Source organism: Delphinus delphis, chromosome 8 (genome assembly GCF_949987515.2).
Source record: "Delphinus delphis chromosome 8, mDelDel1.2, whole genome shotgun sequence".
Taxonomy (NCBI): Eukaryota; Metazoa; Chordata; class Mammalia; order Artiodactyla; family Delphinidae; genus Delphinus; species Delphinus delphis.
The window spans coordinates 10892402-10910621 of NC_082690.1; the positions used below are offsets into that span (position 1 = coordinate 10892402).

Genomic DNA, 18220 nt, shown 5'->3' on the forward strand with positions numbered 1-18220 from the left:
GTGCCAGGTACTGGGAATACTTCAATGAATAAAACTGAAAAAAAACCCCACCTGTCTTCAAAGAGCTTATATTCTGGTAGAAAACAGTATATTTTAAATATGCTAATTCAAAACAACACAATTAGAAAACCGCTCAAATATGATATTCCTCTATATCAGCCTCATTGACCTTAGAAAGTTTGAGCTCTCTACCTTTCATTATGCATAAGAAATAGAAATTCATTTGCCTTGGCTTTATTCAGAATGATTTACATGATTTCATATTACACCTTCTTATTGTGATACGTTCAGTTGTCACTTTTACCCCTCCAAGCAACAAAGTGCCATATTGTTGGTATTCATGCAGTCATTGGATAATAAGCACGTCTGTGCTGGTCCTGAAGGTGCAGTTTTCAGCAGAAATAGGTAACGTTCCTTCTCTTTTGTGCAAACTAGCAAACATGGTTAATAGTTGGACTTGAGAAATTAGAGTTGTGCCAATTTTAGAACAATATAAAATATTTTTAATATAAATTACGTAAACCACATTACAAAATTAAGAGAAAAAAGCAAGGGAAGAATTTTACCCTCTCCACTATAGCATAACTACGTATCTGTGAAGTGTTATTTTTTAAGAAGCGGTGAATCTGATTTTAATTCCAGTAAAATTTCCATGCACCAAAAATGAGAGGTCTACATGCTTTTTGTTTTATTGAACTCCAAGAAAATATAAAGGTCATTCATACTTCTTATTTGATTCATGCCTGCCACCTGCTTCTTGCAAACAGGTTGCCCAGTGAGTGAGACCAAATCCTCACTCTGGATGGGTAGTTAGGATTCCTTTTTTCTCCCTTGTTTATGTATCAGTGTGTTAGTCACCATATTCTTGCTAAGACTATAAACCTTTGAAAATGGTTAAATGATTGGCTTTTAACTATAAATGAATAAATATGAAGTTGAAGCTGTGATGACAAAGCCAGGTGTTTATGAAACTTGACTAATGTGTGGCAAAAACATGTTTGTATAACAATGTTACTTAACATGTAACAAACCTAAATCTAAACTTTTACTTATAGATTTCACGTTATTAAACAAAACCAACTTTATACAATATTTTTTAAGTACTAATAAAACTAAACAGAAAAATCAAGTGAGCATTCTTTTAATATTGGATGGTGTAGTTCAGCTGAAACTTACTTGCTTTTCCAAACAAGGTTCTGATACTGACTGCTACAGTAAGGTTCTTTTGAGTTTGTTATTCTTACCGTGTGCTTAGTGATAAAACTTTGCTGCTACTTTTTCTCTACTTGAACTGACCTTTACATAAGGCACCTTGGTCTCCAAATGGTCGGACTATCATTTTTGTAATAATAACAAATAGTTAACATTTACTGAGTACAGGCTATTAAGCAAACACTGTTTTAAATGCTCTGCTTGAATTTTTCCATTTAACACAACAAATCTATGATGGAGGTACTGTTTTTAGCTCCACTTTACAGATGGAGAAATTGAGGCAGAGAGAGATTAATTTGTCTCATGTCACAAAGCTAGCAGATGGTGAAGCCAGACTAAGGAGTGTGACTCCATGCTCTTAACCACTTGATTATACTGTCACCTTGTGAATTATCAGCCCACCTTTATTAAAATTTGACAGTTGAACTAATATTTTGGCAACAATGAAATCATAAAGTCATAAATGCCAAAAATACCAAAATCACATAGCAACACCCAGATGGACATCATTGTGCTCATACATGCTTCTTGTCATAGAAATGAAAACACAGATTTAAAAAATTCTTGCAGATAATTCATGGTGTCCTAAGTTTGTAAACACAGTGAGAAACATTGATTTGGAAGTCCCAAGGAAGAATTTAAAACAAATGTTGAAACATAAGACTTTTATTGTAGAAGTCTCATTCAGTCATGCATTCAAGCCTTTATGTACGTGATGGTATTTATTGGACTACCAACTGCTCTTAAAGGAAGGAAGTTTGACATTATAGAAGGAGAAACATTTACAAAGTAGAATTACTTTTTGACAGTAAAAGTGGGTAAGGATGTGGCTTACCAAAGGAGGCCACGGAGTGTCCATTATTTTATGCCTGCCATTGTTCACCTGATGTGTAAATGATTTGGATACTCTTCTTAGAGATGATGAGGATGAGACACTGTCTTGTATAATATAGATATACAAAGAAGGGAATATGCATATGAAGAAAGCTAAAAACAGAATCAGAAAATGAGAAATCAGAGTACAGGGAGTATAGCAGGTAAATATGGTTACTTCAGCTAAATAGTAAAACGAGCTATGAACTTCCCGGCAACCATGGCAAAAAGGTAAATACAGTGACTTTCTGTACTTTTCAATGTCTGCAGGAGAGAAGCATACCAGGTCCTAGTTTTGAAAGCTAAGATGAATTTGCATTAAGGACACTGTGATAGTGACCTTGGATAAGCTCTTACCTTTCTCTTAGTTCTCTTTTCTTTTACATAGCGATGCATCACATATCTTCTGTGATATGTAATATACTGCCCGGACCCCTCCTCCAGGAATGAGACACTGGTGCATCTCCACCAGCTGCCTGGAGCACTGATTGGTGATGGCTTCTGGTTGGATTTCTCCCAGGAATTTCCCGTTGCCCAAGGTTAGGCTCCCTCTCCAGTGGCATCCAGGACCCAGTGATTGGTCAGTGCTGAAATACAAAGGTACAGCCTCCTTGCCTCAATCCAGGGCAACTCTGAAGGGTCATCCAGGTTCCATACTTCACTTTAGGATTAACCGAGGCCTCTGCTGCAACCGTGAGTTACTTCAACTCGTCTCTCTACCCCATCCTGCTCCTCGTTTGCTCACAAGTGCTGTTCTGAAGAGCCCTCCGCTCTAAGCCTCCTGCACGGTCTCCTCAGTGTCTGTTTCCTGGGACCCTCTCTTTTAGCCTTATTGTAAAAATTAGAAATAATAAGTGTAAACTGCTTACCCCAAATCTCAGCACATGGTAGGCACTGAGAAAATGGTAGTTATGGTTTACTTTCATTGCATGGGACATTGAGCCACCTGTGGAAATGTTTTGATTTTTGTAGAAGGTACAGACATTTTTTCATACGGTGATTGCTTTTAGCAGTCCTCATAAAGGTAAGAGTAAAATATAAAAATGCTACCAAATGAGCTATAAAAAGTGTTATGATTACCTGAATTTCTTTCTGACAACTTCCTAAATAAGTTCAGGTTGCCCAAGGACAGGCGCCTAAACTTAAAACAGGCTTATTTTCAGATTTTTCATAGAAAGTTTATATGTCAGGATGTGAAGATGTATTCTTTTCATGCATTTATGACCTATAGTTTATACCATGTAAAGGCAAAAAAAAATTTTTTTAAACCCTTTTAAAGTAAGTTAATATTTACCAGGTTTTAACAGTCGACTGAATCTTGACTTAATGCTTGTACCCAGATATCTTGATGGAGGATTTCTAATAACCTTACTTTTTAGATGATTTTATCTTAGATGTCCAAATTAACTTTTTTTTACAACCAAATACATAAAACTTACTAATGGGAAAAAATCTGTATTGTAAGTTATCTTTGCATCATAGATGGTAGTTTTTAGTAACAAAGTAACTACAAAACAGAGAATCACATGGTCACCATACGAAAGGAATCAAGTGACCTGTTTCAGGGGTGAGCCTGCTCTGCATAAACATTGGTCTCATGAGTATAAGAAAGTACCTTTGTGTTTGGGAAGCCATACAATATTGTAATGATAAAGGTCCGTGAGGATTTTTGGAATGTGTGTGTATGTGTGCACGTGTAATGCCTAACCTTTAGACACGGCTGATTACAGAACAGTCATTGCGTGATGCACGGCGTTTGTATGGCAGGACTTTAAAGATGAATGGCTGTCACTGCTATCCTAGATATATTTTAGGTAATTCTCTTGAGTGTGTTTTCTAGTTCTCACATACTAATAAAAGTTACCATTTTAATATCATCCAAATACTACTTCTAGGTGGTGCCGTGGGATGGGAAGTACTGAGAAAAGATTCAACAGAGATGCTAATGTAGCAACGTCAGAGGTAATATAGGAGGTCAGATGAAAATAACCTCTAATTCAAGTCAGTGCTTTACCAAACAACTGATTTCTTTTCCCTTTTAGGTGGGAAGTTCTAGATACATAGTGTTATCTGACTATGTTTGATGACTAACTACCTGCTGCTTTTGTCTGAAATAGTTAAGTAGTTCAGTAAACCGTAATATTTTTACCTGTCTTGTTCTAAATGGAGAAGCCCTTGAAGATGTCTAGAAGGGTTCTCGTATCCCAAAGAAGCCCTTAAACATGACCATACATACTAGGTATAGATTATCTAGTATTGCTGCCAATATGAGATTTTGTATGAGTATCTGTATGATTTACATACAGAGTAGAGTTAAAAGCTCTATGGCCATATGAGTATAGTTCCTTGAGCAACGAAAGGTATTTGGTTCTGACAATTAGTATTGTCCTCCTTGAGGGCTTTTTTCTTCATAATCTGAATGGATTACGACCCTCAGCTCCTAGCATGGAGGAAGCTAGAAAGCTTAGGAGTTGATACTCAGTGAGAACAAAACTTCCTGAATGATTTGTTCTATGCAAGTATTTCTTCCTCATGAAGACATACTGACCAGTTATAGACACAAAAGTGAGTTGTTGATAGGCAGATTCGGGATGAAATGCAGCTGATAGAATTCAATCCTGGACAGTTCCCCACAAAGACTAAGGCTCCAGAGAGGCAGGAGCTCTTGGTTTCTGGTGGTCATTCTTCTGTCTGACCCTGTTAAAATCCAGGAAGCAATTGAATCCTTTTTCCTTTTCTGTCTTTGACAGAACTACTGTCAAAGAATATTATATTCTTGAATATTTTATTTAATTTGTAAGGCATAAGAAATAATAAAATTTGGACAGGGTTACAGAGCTCCATTTGGCAGGTAATCCCGCCCGCCCCCCCAAAGAAAGTGTAACATGGTAGATATTTAAAAATAGCCTTGCCCTCTGTTGTTAGTCCTCCTTTGTTACAAAGAAATTAATTTGCTTTGCTAATTATAACTGTAACTGTTTTATACCCTTTAGGGCTCCTACTTTTTTCAAAAGGTTTTAGGAGTCCTACCTACCGTGGGTTTATTGATTTTTATAAATATAATCCATCGTTGTGGTTAACCAATGAGTTTCCTGATTTTCTTTGCTAAGAAATGTTTGATCTTCTTGGTAGTGATTTACTACTTTAAAATTACCTCAATTCATTTAATAAATATATATTGAACAATCCTTATGTGATAGGCACTATTCTGGGCTCCGGGAAACAGCGAACTAGGTAGACATAACCCCTACCTCATGGAATTTACAATCTAGTGGAATAGCTTTCTTAGGATACAGTAACATTTTGTGAGTGGCATTTGGTAATTTTTCTATGCAAATCCCTTTTGAAGGAATACTCACTTGTCTTGGGGCCTCCACTCTGCATTTGTTAATTAGACCTAGATGATCTCTAAAGTTCTTTTCCATTCAAAACTTCTCTAATGTTTTGGAGGTTGGAACCTGGTTTGCTATCAGAGCGTTGGGCAGCTCCACCCGCTCTCTGTCAATCAGTGTATTACAGAAAGTTTTAGAAAAGAGGCACTTGGCAAGGATGGTGACACAGATAGGTAATTAATAGTATTAAGTGCTGCAGGAAAGTCAGATGAGTTAAGGACAAAGTTTGAGGACCGTTGTTCTTAGTAATTAAGAAGGCATTGCTGACCATGACAGTTTCAGTGGAATAATGGATCAGATTTTGATCCCATTGAGTTAAGGATTGAATTAGTGTAGACATTGCCTATTCCTTTGAGTCCCTTTAGTCTTCAGGCAGTGTTAAAATGGGGAAATGTTAAGGCTAAGCCATTATCCACTAAGGAAGGTAGTCAAGACTTACTTTCCTATACTTGTTTCTAGGTGTGTGCATTTCCCTAAGTTGTTACCTTAGGTAATTTATCTAGCATCTCTATTGATAAGTTAATCAGATAGTGAATGATCAAGTACTATGTGCTACAACTGGAACAGATGATCAGCATGTTATGAATCATTTATTATTGTTTAATTGCCACTTCAGAAAAAACATTTCTTCCCCAGCAGGTAGAAAAAAAGCGCTATATTTTTGTGAAGAGTAAGTTGATATCCTTGTATGCTTTTACTGATAGAAATTGTTTCTTTCAAGAAATGGCAATTTTGCTAATTTACCTCTTAAAGGAAATATTAATGCTGCTTTATCTAAATGAGCAGGATACTGAGGAAACTGGAGAAGTTATTCTTGAACTGGCCCCAGTCTCCAGACTCTCTTGTAAAACCTATGACACACACTAAGTCTACCTCATTTTAGGGTTTCTGACTAATACCTATTATATTTTTTTACGGAAGAAACAACCACATGGCGTAGAGCTGAGTTTCTTAACCGAAGGTTCTTGTATGAGCTCTTCAGAGAGTCCATGTTCCCCATGACATTGTGTGGAACAGTTTTGTATGTGTGTTCTTCTGGGGAGGGAATCCAGGACTCAAAAAAGTTAAGAACCTCTGCTCTGGAGTGGAAAAGGAAAAGGAAATCTTAAGAATAAAAAGGTTTCTCACTTGCCAAAACTTCTGTAGCACTAAGAACCGGGGAGTGTGAAACAAGTGCTTGTTTTTGGTTTTGGTTTTCCTCTTGGGGTTTTTGGTTGGTTGGTTTTAAAGGATTAGGTGATTGGCAAGTCAGTTTGCCAAATTTTAATGTACAGAAAACCTAAGAAAGCAGGTAGTAAAGCTGCTACTGGCCCCAGATGGATTTTACCTTAAGTGACTTCCTCATCATTAGTTACAGCTCTGTGTCAAAAATATATATAGCAATTTATACTATGTCCTTAATATCCCTCTTACTGTGCAGAAATGTTTTTACAGTTGTCTGCCATTTCAGGGGTTTTTTTCCCCCTGCATTTGTGCTCACAGAAAAGAAAACTTAAGAAATCTTGAGTCTTTCTTACAGATATTGAAATAAACTCAGTATTGTTCTGTTGCCTCAGTTAACTAAGAGCAACTAATTGCAACACAGTAAAGCAGGAGCTTTAGTTTAAAGGAAGAGGATAGATCTATTTCACAAAGGCTTCTTTTGCTTTGCAGTACACATCTGCTTAGGCTGAGGTACTGTTCTTAACACTTAGAAACAGTCACTGGAGATTTGCTCCCAGTGTAATTTCCCCTATCTCTTGTGGAATATACTATGTGATTTTTAAGATTTTGTTTGCAAATAAGTATATTCTTTATTTAGTCATTTGGGTTAAAGAATTTTAAATTTAATCACATTTAGTTGGCAGAGGGTTAAGATAAACTATAATATGTAAGTCATTTCTCGTATGGCCAGTTTGACAACGACATTTGAAAATCTGTTTCACTGCTTGTTTTTTCTTATAACACTGTTTCCTGCTGTTATAACTAAGCTGTCCTCCCTGCAGTATGACTGTTTTCATCTGACATCTTAGACTGATCATGCCGGTGTTTTCTAAACAACACGTTTATATGGCAGTTATGCCTTATTTCTGTTCCTCCCTGTTACATACCCTGTTCCATCGATAGACAGGTCTGTTAGAACAGTGGTTTTGTCATGGTGATGATTTTATGATTGTATGAAATGGGGCACATTTTGAGAAAATGATTGAGCCAGTAGCAGAATTGGTTGGCATGTGCTCATATGATTTATTTAGCTTGCTTCCTACTTTGCCATACCAGGGAGGAATTCTATTCTCCCCACTTCTTGAAAGTCAAAGGAGGGATTGGAGGACACTGAAACAAAAGAAACCTTATTTGTATCCCCAAAGTAGCTTATATAATATCAGGAAGGGCTTTGATGAAACCACTGGCCCTACTTAAAGATCTTATTTTCCAAGCCTTTCATTATTTTATTTGCCCTTTTCTGAACTCTACAATTTCCCTCTCTTGTAGCTGGTTCGATGCCCAGAACTGAATGCTGTGCTCCAGCTGTGGCCTCACCGGTGCTGAATAGAGAGGAAGAGCCACCTTCATAGCTTACATGTGATTCCTCTGCTTATACAACCCAATACTGGATTTACTTACTTTGGCAAGATAGTTGCATTGTGCACTGTATTTAATGTTACGTGTACTGTAACCCTGGGTCTTTCTCTGCATTGCTGCCGTTAAACCCCCAATCCTGCCAATCTAAAACTCCTGCCTTTGTTTCCCTGCCCCATCCCCTACCTCCAGACTCCCCTTACGTTCATCCACAATGAATGTCATCTTTATTCTCTCATTTTCTTTCACTGTAATCTTAAACTTTGGCAAAACTTTCCCTCTGTCTATAAATTGTCAGTTGTCAGCCATCTGATTTTTCTCCCTGCTTTGGTAATGGGACGTCCTTCACGTCTTTCCTGTGGTACTTTTCCTTTCCTAGTCATTGAACACTTGGCACGGTGGATTTACCAGGCATTCACTTGGCATTTCTTCTACATCAAATACCTTTGGACTTCTCTGATCTGACCACGTGGTCAGGTTGTTTCCTATACTTCAGTTCTTCTGTTCAGATTTTTTTGACTTCTCCTGCCCTCTATCCTTATAACTTCACTCAGGATATAGTATTATCTCATAGCTCTTGTCCCAGGGAGGAGACAGTAACACTGATTTACCATGGACATTCCTAACAATAAGGAAAGTGTTCTTCTTCACTGTGACTAGAATAGTCTTTAATAATTTCAAGCAAATTCTTTCCCTTCTGAGATCTTAATTTTTAAAAAAATGCTAGAGCTAAGTGACTATAAATTTCTAAGATGAGTGAGGTAAAGGAAGAAGGAAGAGAAACAAGGTTTTTGTGTTGAACAGGAAATGGTTCTCCAAGGAAGCTGAATTGAGGTTCTTGTTGGGTTTGGTACAGCTGTCCAAAATGGGAGGCAAGACTCCATTTTTCCTAGATTCCAGAGCATTATCTTAATCTAAGATTTACAGTAGGTGTTAAGTTGGTTTATTTAGGACTGTTGACAGAGACACACAATCACTTAGTTATATGCTTTGGTTAATCATGTAGAGTGTGGAAAGTGTAACCTTTTCTGATTTATTATGGATGATAAGGATTGGAAGGTCTCCATATGTCCTTTTTATCCATTTCCAAAGTCCCTCTCGTTTATCTAAATACCAGTGTTTCTTATAGTAGCAGTCAAGCTGATGTTTAAGTTCCTGCTTTTTTTTCTTAGTTGATATGTGCTATTTAAACAGCCTCTCCTTGGATCTGTGGTCTTTACTGAATCCAGAAGATACGTCTTTTGCATATTTACGTCTTGAGAGAGTTAAAGTCAATTTGGAAATCTTTCAACACATCAGATGCCTATCGTATGGATTTAGGAGTTACCAAACATTTTGCATTCAGACCCCTAATAGATATTTTACATATCAGCATATTGCACTATTAAAGTGTATTTCAAAAGTACACTACAAAGTAAGAGGGGGCAAGATCTGTTAGGCTTTTTTGATGAAATATAAAATATATCATCTGACTATTCTTCCATATCTAGAATGCTTAGATATTTCTAGTTTCCTTATTCATAATTACACAAGCCAAGTGAAATTTTAAGCTCGATTCGGTGGTTTCAGAGGAAGTAAATCTTTTCTGTGGTTTCCCACCATATATAGTGTCAAAGATTGGTGGCTTTGCTTACGCCTAGGTCACGTCCTAAGTGTGGCCCCTTCCTTCAAAGGAATGTTAGTTTTATTCCCTGACTTCTGAAATAACCCTCCATGACAGATCCAGCTGGGCTCTTTTGTGTGCTGAATGCCTTTCTCTAGGCGGCCAGTAAGTAGTGAGCAGTGGCATGGTTTCCATCTCCATTTATGGCCTTGGAAGGGTGACAGGGACATGGCTGGGACTCTCCATTTACGGTCCTTGCAGGAGCTGAGAAGAGTGGCTGGGGTGTTCTTGGAGGGCAGAAAGTAGACATTGTGAGATAAAAATAAATAGGAGATGTTTGCAATTCAAATTCCAGTCCCTGGGGGGAGGGCAGAGGGCACCGGGAAGGGGAGTGTGTAGGAAGTCAGATGAGATCTGCTGCAGGCATTTGTCTCCTTCCATTGGAAGGGTTGCTCATCACACGTTTCCCAGGTTCATTTCTGATTTGTTCCAGAAAGTTGTGTGTTACGTACTTGTGACTCTCCTTTACAAAGAGAGAGGAGGAACACTAATTAAAGTGTGGCAGAAACCTAACTTCTTTAAGGCATCATTTGAGGCACCAGAAGAAATCTCCAGAAAGGGAGAATGAGGCAGGGGATAGGCTGGCTGGTTTTAGGAGGGGGTGACTCTAGTCACTCCTCTGCTTTTGTCAGAGGGAGATCATCATCCGTGTCTTAGGTTTATTATTCCTTTTGCCTGTCTGGATTTCTGGCCTCGAGGGACAGATCTGCAAAGTATTTGACAGAGTGTCTTCCTGTAGCTTATCAACTGCGATTTAAAGGTACTGAACTTCCGAGGAGGCCCGATACAGATTATTCAGAGTTGTTTTTGTTTGGCGAGAATAGAGGACGTATTGGCTTATGGAGAGTCATCTCACATTCAGGAGAAGTTTATGGTCCGGCTCATGTGTGTAAAGTAAGCCTGAGGTGAACTTGTTTGGCACAGCTGAGTTAGAAAGTATTTGGAGCCACCAGAGAAAAAGGGTCTTGTCTGTCACGAAAATCCTCAGAGTAAAACCTAGTAGAGTGGAGAGGAGAGTAGAAGGAACAAAAGGAGACAGCGATGGGACAGAGGACGAATGTAACTAAACTAAATTTGGAACTAAGGCACAAGGACTGGGACTAAGTCCTTGATTTATCTTTTGAAATGTCGTGTAAGATAGCATAAGATGTACCGTGAAACGAAGGAAATCCTCAGAAATATGCGTTAGAAGACCACGAAGCAAGTTGAAGCGTTGTGCAAGATAATAAAACTATCCAGGTTTCATCTGCGGATTTGCATAATGATATTTGCTGTGTGCCACAAAAAAGAAGTGAAATCACACCCTTCCACCTCACTTCCCCCGCAAAAGGAAATCATGGGCTTCGTTTGTTGGTGTGTTTGGCTGGCGGCTTGAGTTGGTAGAATAGACTAGTGTTGTCACTGGCTAATTTTTAGATGTAGGTATTAGTGTATCTTGATAATTGATGTCTGAGACTGGGAATCTGTAGCATTATTGATTTGATCTCTTTTAAATTTTAGCAACTTCCCCAAAGACAGAGTGAGTTAGTAAAGATTATGGACTATGTAAGTAACAAGTTTTACCAGCTGATTTGTTTAGGCAATTGTTTTTGCCCTGTGTTCCTTCTTATCAAGGGTAAGGAAGGTTATATTCTTTGCTTTGGGAAATTCTTCTTTCTGTCCTCCCTCCCCTCACTTTTTCCAAATTCTGGGCACAAATAGCAGCTCTTTCTTTTCTGTGGCAGGTGTGCATCCTATTGGCTGGCTGGTATTTCTTGTTTTCCTTTTTTTTTTTTCTTACTCTTTTAAAATGGGGGTGGGGGTGTACAAATACGTGTATGGGACACATGCAATAATGTTGTAATGTTTCTTGTTGTTTAATGGATAATTAATTGCAAAGTAATTGTTTGAATTATAACATGTTTGAGTAAATGCTAAATTAGTATTTTTTTCTAATATAATCATGAATTTAAAATCTAGCATTCCTGTAACAATGTGTCTGTGTTTGTCTGTCTGTGTCTGTCTAATAGTAATTAATATCTGTGGTCCGTACCTGGAAGAGGAAGTACAGCTTTAAAGGAATAACAAAAGACTTTGTGTCTTAGACCCTTCGCAGGTGTTACAGTCGGGTGAAAGAACATGGTGTTGGGAAAAGAAAGAGCAGTTACACATTTGAACAGTTGGAACAGGTGTTTGGTCAGGGAGGATGGGATGCTCAGCCCTGCCAGCCTGTACTTATTAACAGTAGTGGCTTGTACCAGGAGCTGGAGTCAGATGGCAGCACTATGGAGGAGTATTCACAGGAGGACTGGGGAAACCACAGTCAGGATCTCCACGGCTATCCAACAGATCAGGAATTGGGTAAGAGAGCCAGTATCTATGTTACTTCTGTGTGTGTGCACGCGCATGCGCGTGCACGTGCATATGCATATCTTTATATGTGCACAGGTACTTCATATCTGTAATATCTTCTTATACCATTCCCACTGACAGCACAACGCATATAGCCAGTCTATTTGGGGCAATTTGGGCATCCTTAAACTACCAGCCTAGAGTTTAGTGACTTGGGTTCCACAAAATTCCTAAAGACAGAAGAATTCCTAATTCTGAGCTGCACAAGGAAGCTCAGTGACAGGCTACGCAATTAAAAATATCCTGCACCTCTTAGTTCTAAGATGACTGCTAAGAGTGTTGACTCTTGGCTCGACTGGTATAGATATAACTGTCTTTTCCTTCCTTTATCCCCAATACTTTTATTTTTCCTGACTGTGATTTGCAAAAGGTCCCTTTCCAGGCTTCAGTCTGAACAATCAATGAAGGGAAGCCTTGGTTTGAAAGGAGCTGATATTTGAACATTATCAGGGATCATACTCCTTCAAACTCTGTAAAGGATCCCATCCCAACAGTAGCTGGAATGATTTATTCCCAGTCTTCACATTAAAAATGGAAAACAAAACTCCTGGCCATCAAATCTAAACTTGTGTGGACTAATTAAGAGGGTATATGTAGTTGTTTTTCTTTTTTCCTTTCCGTAAATGCTCCAATTTTAGTTTTCATAATTTGCAAGTACTAATCAAGTTTCTGCTGCAACCTTTGTACATTCATAGCAAGTTGTGTAATGAGTGCTTACTTATAAGTAAATGTTCTCGCTCTCCAGTGAAACTCAGGTAGCCCCCAAGGAAGGATAAGTAGAGTTGGTACTATAAATGTGCCTCCCTAGCTTAAGACAAAAGCCAATGGGCACTATGTTACAGAACTCCTGATGACAGAGAAATGCCTAATTCGAAAGAAAAAGGATTAAATGTTAATATTTCTTGTGAATGCTGTATCTAAAGGAATCTCTCAAATATCAGAAGAGAGAGGGAGCGAAGAGGTTATAAAACTGTAAGACTAACACAATGTAAGAGAGAGAATTGATGACTAGAAGAATAAGAAGGGCAGATGCTAAGTGATCACTACCTCTTAATTTCAAAACGGTACTAAGATCTAAATTACTTTGGCATCCTCTAACTCTGGTTTTGCTGGAGAGAGTTAAGTCACCTAAACCTTTGGGGAAAAAAATGACATGCATAGTATATATTGATCCTGATATTAGGGGAATAATTGCTCTCTAAAACCTACATAGAAAGTCTAAATAGAACAGAATTATTTTCATTCTCGTTCCTTTAAAAATCATGTTTGCCATGAAATTAAGCTTTAAGCTCCTAGCTAGAAATCCACGGGTGACCTTGAAGAATTTTATACTTGTAGAGCTGGTTTCTGATCTTGCATATAAATGTATGCATCTCATTATGTAAGAGTTATATTTATAAATCTGGCATTGGACAGTGTTTGACACTAGAATTAAGTTCTCGCATTGGAAAGCATGGAACAAACAGTAGACATATAGCTGCTCAGCTACATAAATGTATGCCACCACTTAGGAAAATATAACTTTTTTCAAAACCTCTGTTTTTCAGATGAAATACCTGTCACAAAGAGAACATTAAAAATAAAACAAGAGTCTTCTGAAGAAGCACAGTAAGTAGATGTTCCACCTTTCTACAAAGTGTATTTACCTAAGTTTAATGACAAAAGTCTTGCTGTAATGAAGCATGCTATGAGAGTTACAGCCATGCCACTGAGAGAGCATGTCTAGTTGTTCTTCCTCATCTTTTTAGCCTAAGTTTTCCAGTGGTTAATCCAAAATGTTGAGAATGTTGTATACAACAAGAAGAAATAAATATATGAAAATAAGCGTGTTTGTGGTATTTTCCTGTGTGTGCATGTGGTATTTGGATGTTTAAATATGATACAGAGATAAGTCACAGGGCCCCGAGTTTGTCTGGGGTTAAGTGAAGTGATAGGAGGGCCAGAGGGACACTTAAACTCCTTATAATATTCCATTTTGGGACTCAAAAAGCAAGTGCTTAGGAACTACAGGGGAGGCCCAATTGACGTAACTAGGGATGAACTCAAGCTTCACAGAATTGGTGTCACCAGTCTCAGACCCCCTGAACTTTTCCCACGGTTGGAACTTCAGAAATACAACAGACAGTTCTCAGGAACTGTTTCAATAACTGGATGTAGTTCTCATTGTGCTCCATAGCTGTGAATAGCTCATCTGAGGCTTGAGCCCAGGGAGCTTCAGGCTGAGATCAGATCAGTGGGGCAGGAAACTGACAGGCTCTGCAGAAATGTCCTGTGTGGCTGCCTCTACTCCAGGTTTCAGCTCACAGGGTGAGAGGGTTCTAAGAGGCAATTCATTTCCCAATGCAACAGTTTCCTCAGAACTGTTCCTTATTGATGATTTAGGGCTATGACAGTGCTGAATAAAATAACTTCATTTGGGCACGGGATCTTTTCACTCTGGGTTTAGGTGGGATTAGCCTGAACTAGCTGATATAGCCTGTAGTCAGATACACCATCCTTCACCCACGAAGAAGAGTCACCACTTATTTATCAAACACCTACTGTATGTCAGGCATAGGAGTACAGCAGTGAGCAAAACAGACAAAAAGCTCTGCTGTCCATCCCACCTCCTGAGCCGAGTCCTCCTTGAGATCAGTGAAATATTTTAAAAGAGGACAGGAAGAATGGTAGCTATGAAAGATAATTTTTCTTTAAAGCATTGACCCATGCAGAAACATGGTCCTATGTCTTAGCCTCACAAGCACCACAATCTAAATATTAGAAAAGTGATCGAGTGCCTTTGTGTACTCTGAGAAGAGAAGCAATCTCCAGAAATGCAGTGATTTCATCCTGATGGCCACTTAGATACTTGAGTAGCTTTCAAGACAAACTAAAGTGTGGAGGATAAGTCCAGGGCGGTCTTTGGTTCAAGAAGCAACTGATAACAAAACATTAGCTCTTTGCCATCTTGAAAAGAAAATCAAGGAAAGTAAGAGAGAATGACTATGTGGAAGGTTCCCCAGTTTGTTCCAAAAGCTCTTCCAGAAGGTATGAGCATTTAAGAATAAAGTTTCCAGGATCTGTCGCCTTCCAAGAAGCTGTTAGCAAACCACCATTACACCCTCTTTTCTTGCCTGTGTTTGATTGTATGTGAGTGTGGTAGTTGAGTATTTTTGTAGCTTAAACCTGTGATTGATGTCGAGTGTAATTGTTTGTTGCTAAGTTGATACTTAACAAACCTCAGTCTTCCAACATCAAAGTTGTACCCTACCTGAGAAATATCCTCATATAAATGTACAAATCATCATGAAGTATCCGTTGGAATTACATGAATTAAGCAGCACGTGAAACAAGAATTTCCCTGTACTTTGTCTTCTTCTGTTAACTGTCCAAATCAAAATTGAAATAATTTCTATACTTTTGCTTCCCTTTATAAAATATATTTTAGAAAAATCTCAATTCATTATCTGGAATTTTTTTTCTCTTAAAACTGAAGCTTAATAATGGAACTTTTTCATCTGAATTCTCAGATCTTAATTCTGTGCTAAACTGACAGTTCTTTTAAATTTGAGAATAGTAATGTATTTCAGACAAATAGAAGAAAATGTCCTTTTTTCATGTTTTTGTATCAGATCAATAGTCATAATCAGTTGTATCTTTTCCTATGGCCAGCATGTATGGGCCAAACTTATTGAACTTTCAGAATTTCCAAGTTAGAAATTAATGTGTTCATTCTTTTAAGTGATACCTACTGGTTACTTTTCTGAATACAGCATCCTTCACCTGCTTTTGGTAGTTAGGTCTGAAGGTCATCATATGCACTATACTAGCCACTTTAAAAAGTACATGATCCTTGGTTTCTGAAATCCTAGGGTCTTATGTATCAATAGTTACTAAGTGGAATACAGCCAGACTTTAGAAGTAATGGAAAGCAGTTTTTCACTAGTTCCTAGGAACTTCCTAAGGGTGAGCATGTCTCAGATTTTAATACTATGATTATCTAGACTTGCACAGTCCAATATGGTAGCCACTAGTCACCTATGGCTATTTAAATGTAATTTAAAATTAATTAAAAACTTAATACCTCACTCACACTAGCCACATCTTAAGTGCAATGGCTAACATATTGGACAGCACAGACACAGGACATTTCCACCATTGCAGAAACTTCTACTGGACAGTGCTCATCTAGACACCTGAAGAATCTGACTTTCATTTCTCTTTCCAGGAAAAGAGACATCATGCAGAATATCATACAGATTTTGGAATCAGTACAGTTGAAATGGGAACTGTTTCAGAGCTGGACAGACTTTTCAAGGCTTCATCTCTCTAATAAACTGGCCATTTTTGGAATTGGTTATAACACCCGTTGGAAAGAGGATATCCGTTACCATTATGCTGAGATCAGCTCCCAGGTGCCCCTTGGCAAGCGACTCCGGGAGTACTTCAATTCTGAGAAGCCTGAGGGACGGATCATCATGACCCGAGTGCAGAAAATGAACTGGAAAAACGTTTACTACAAGTTTTTGGAGATCACTATTAGTGAAGCGCGGTGCCTGGAGCTGCACATGGAAGTTGACTGGATACCCATTGCCCACTCCAAACCAACCGGTGGGAACGTTGTTCAGTATTTATTGCCGGGAGGCATTCCCAAAAGCCCAGGCCTTTATGCCATTGGCTACGAAGAGTGTATTGAGAGGCCCCCCTCGCCCCATGTGGAGCGACATTCCGTGGACCCAGGAAAGGAGGGCCGGGTTGACTTGGAAACCCTTTCAGCACAAGCCTCACTACAGGTGGAAATAGAACCTACCCGAATTATCTATTGCTACCTCGGGATCGCTGAGGTCAGGACTCTGCAGCAATGCTTATTTTTACATTTCCAAGCAAATACCAAAACCTTCAGCAAAGATTGGGTCGGTATTAATGGGTTCTTGTCTCAGAACTGTATTGTGGATCCTGGCGTTTCCCCCAAATCCATCTATATCAAATTTGTAGAAGTAGAGAGGGATTTTCTTTCCGCTGGCTCTTTAGTTGAGTGCCTGGAAAAAGCCATTGGCTACCCCTTAAAATTTAACAACTGAATGTCATCCTTCATAAGGATTTGGGCTCTTACCTCTCTCTTCTCTACTCACATCCTGTTACCCAGACTGTCCCTCATCCGGATGCTGCCATCAGACTTCATGGAAACTCTTTCCACGATCGGGCCAGTACAACTAAGAAATCATAGTAGACTTTGGGCAGAAAAAACAGACCTCACCTGAAAATGCTCATTTTGAGCCAGCAAGCTATACAGCGGACTTGCATGGTGGGTCAGTTGTTTCTTTTTTAAAAACAAAAATCAATTTTTAAATGGATTTTAGAGCCCTGATGTAAACAAATGTAGGTACATTCCATATTGGACAAAACTTATACTTTGAGTTTCATATGAAATTGAAAAATTGTATTTTTTTCACGATGTTTCATTTTTACACATCTCTATGTCTCTATATAAGTATTATTTACAACCTTGAATAAATAAGCAATAGATAATGGCAAGTTAAATCTTGAGTCACAGTAAATAAGACTGTTTTTCAATATTACCCTTAGCTACTATTGTATATAATTTAGAGTTTCATTTTTTTCACCAATCAAGTGTTTTGCTATTCCCAATCAGTGTTGCCTGCAAAGACCTTTGTTTCTGTGATGTACCAACTTTATGGTTGTGCTGCCATTTAAACTTTTTTTTAAAAAATCATTAAAGTAATTCCTGGCCTCTTGGCGTACTAGTGGAGCTTTTTGTAGCAGAGTGTGGTCGCACTGGCAGTGGGACTGTGCTCTGACTTTACTGCTAGGGATGAACACAACAGAATAGGGCAGCTTCACTTCCTTTCACTCTCTGTACCCCACTGACCAATGTCATTATCTCTTGTCAGAGTAACAAAGGTCATTGGACATTTCATTTTGTGCTACTTTTTAAAAAGCTACAAAAGGATATTCCTTTCGGCCCTACGTACATGAATTTGTAAGAGACTCTCATTCCTCATCTTTACAATCAGTAATCAGGGGCAGCTCGCTCAGGAGCACAGGTGGAGAATTGATGTCATCATGCTTCCTGTAAAAAAGGAGGGAAGATCTAATAGAAACATCCAAACAAAAATTTTAAGTGATCCAT

General features: G+C 38.4%; 1 protein-coding gene across 5 annotated transcripts in view; it reads left to right on the top strand.

Moving 5' to 3' along the window:
• Positions 1 to 17814, top strand: part of MSANTD2 (Myb/SANT DNA binding domain containing 2) — a 28697-nt gene extending 10883 nt beyond the window's left edge. Inside the window, exons 1-5 of one of the 5 annotated variants that reach the window (XM_060017744.1) lie at positions 366 to 4047; positions 7950 to 8039; positions 11940 to 12039; positions 13638 to 13698; positions 16298 to 17814. In XM_060017744.1, the coding sequence (XP_059873727.1) occupies positions 11964 to 12039; positions 13638 to 13698; positions 16298 to 17150 (990 nt within the window). In that variant the 5' untranslated portion in view covers positions 366 to 4047; positions 7950 to 8039; positions 11940 to 11963 and the 3' untranslated portion in view covers positions 17151 to 17814. Of the gene's footprint in view, positions 1 to 365; positions 8040 to 11783; positions 12040 to 13637; positions 13699 to 16297 lie in introns of those variants that run through there. The other 4 variants (XM_060017743.1, XM_060017741.1, XM_060017742.1 and 1 more) reach the window with 4 other exon arrangements.
• The last annotated feature ends 406 nt before the right edge of the window (positions 17815 to 18220 follow it).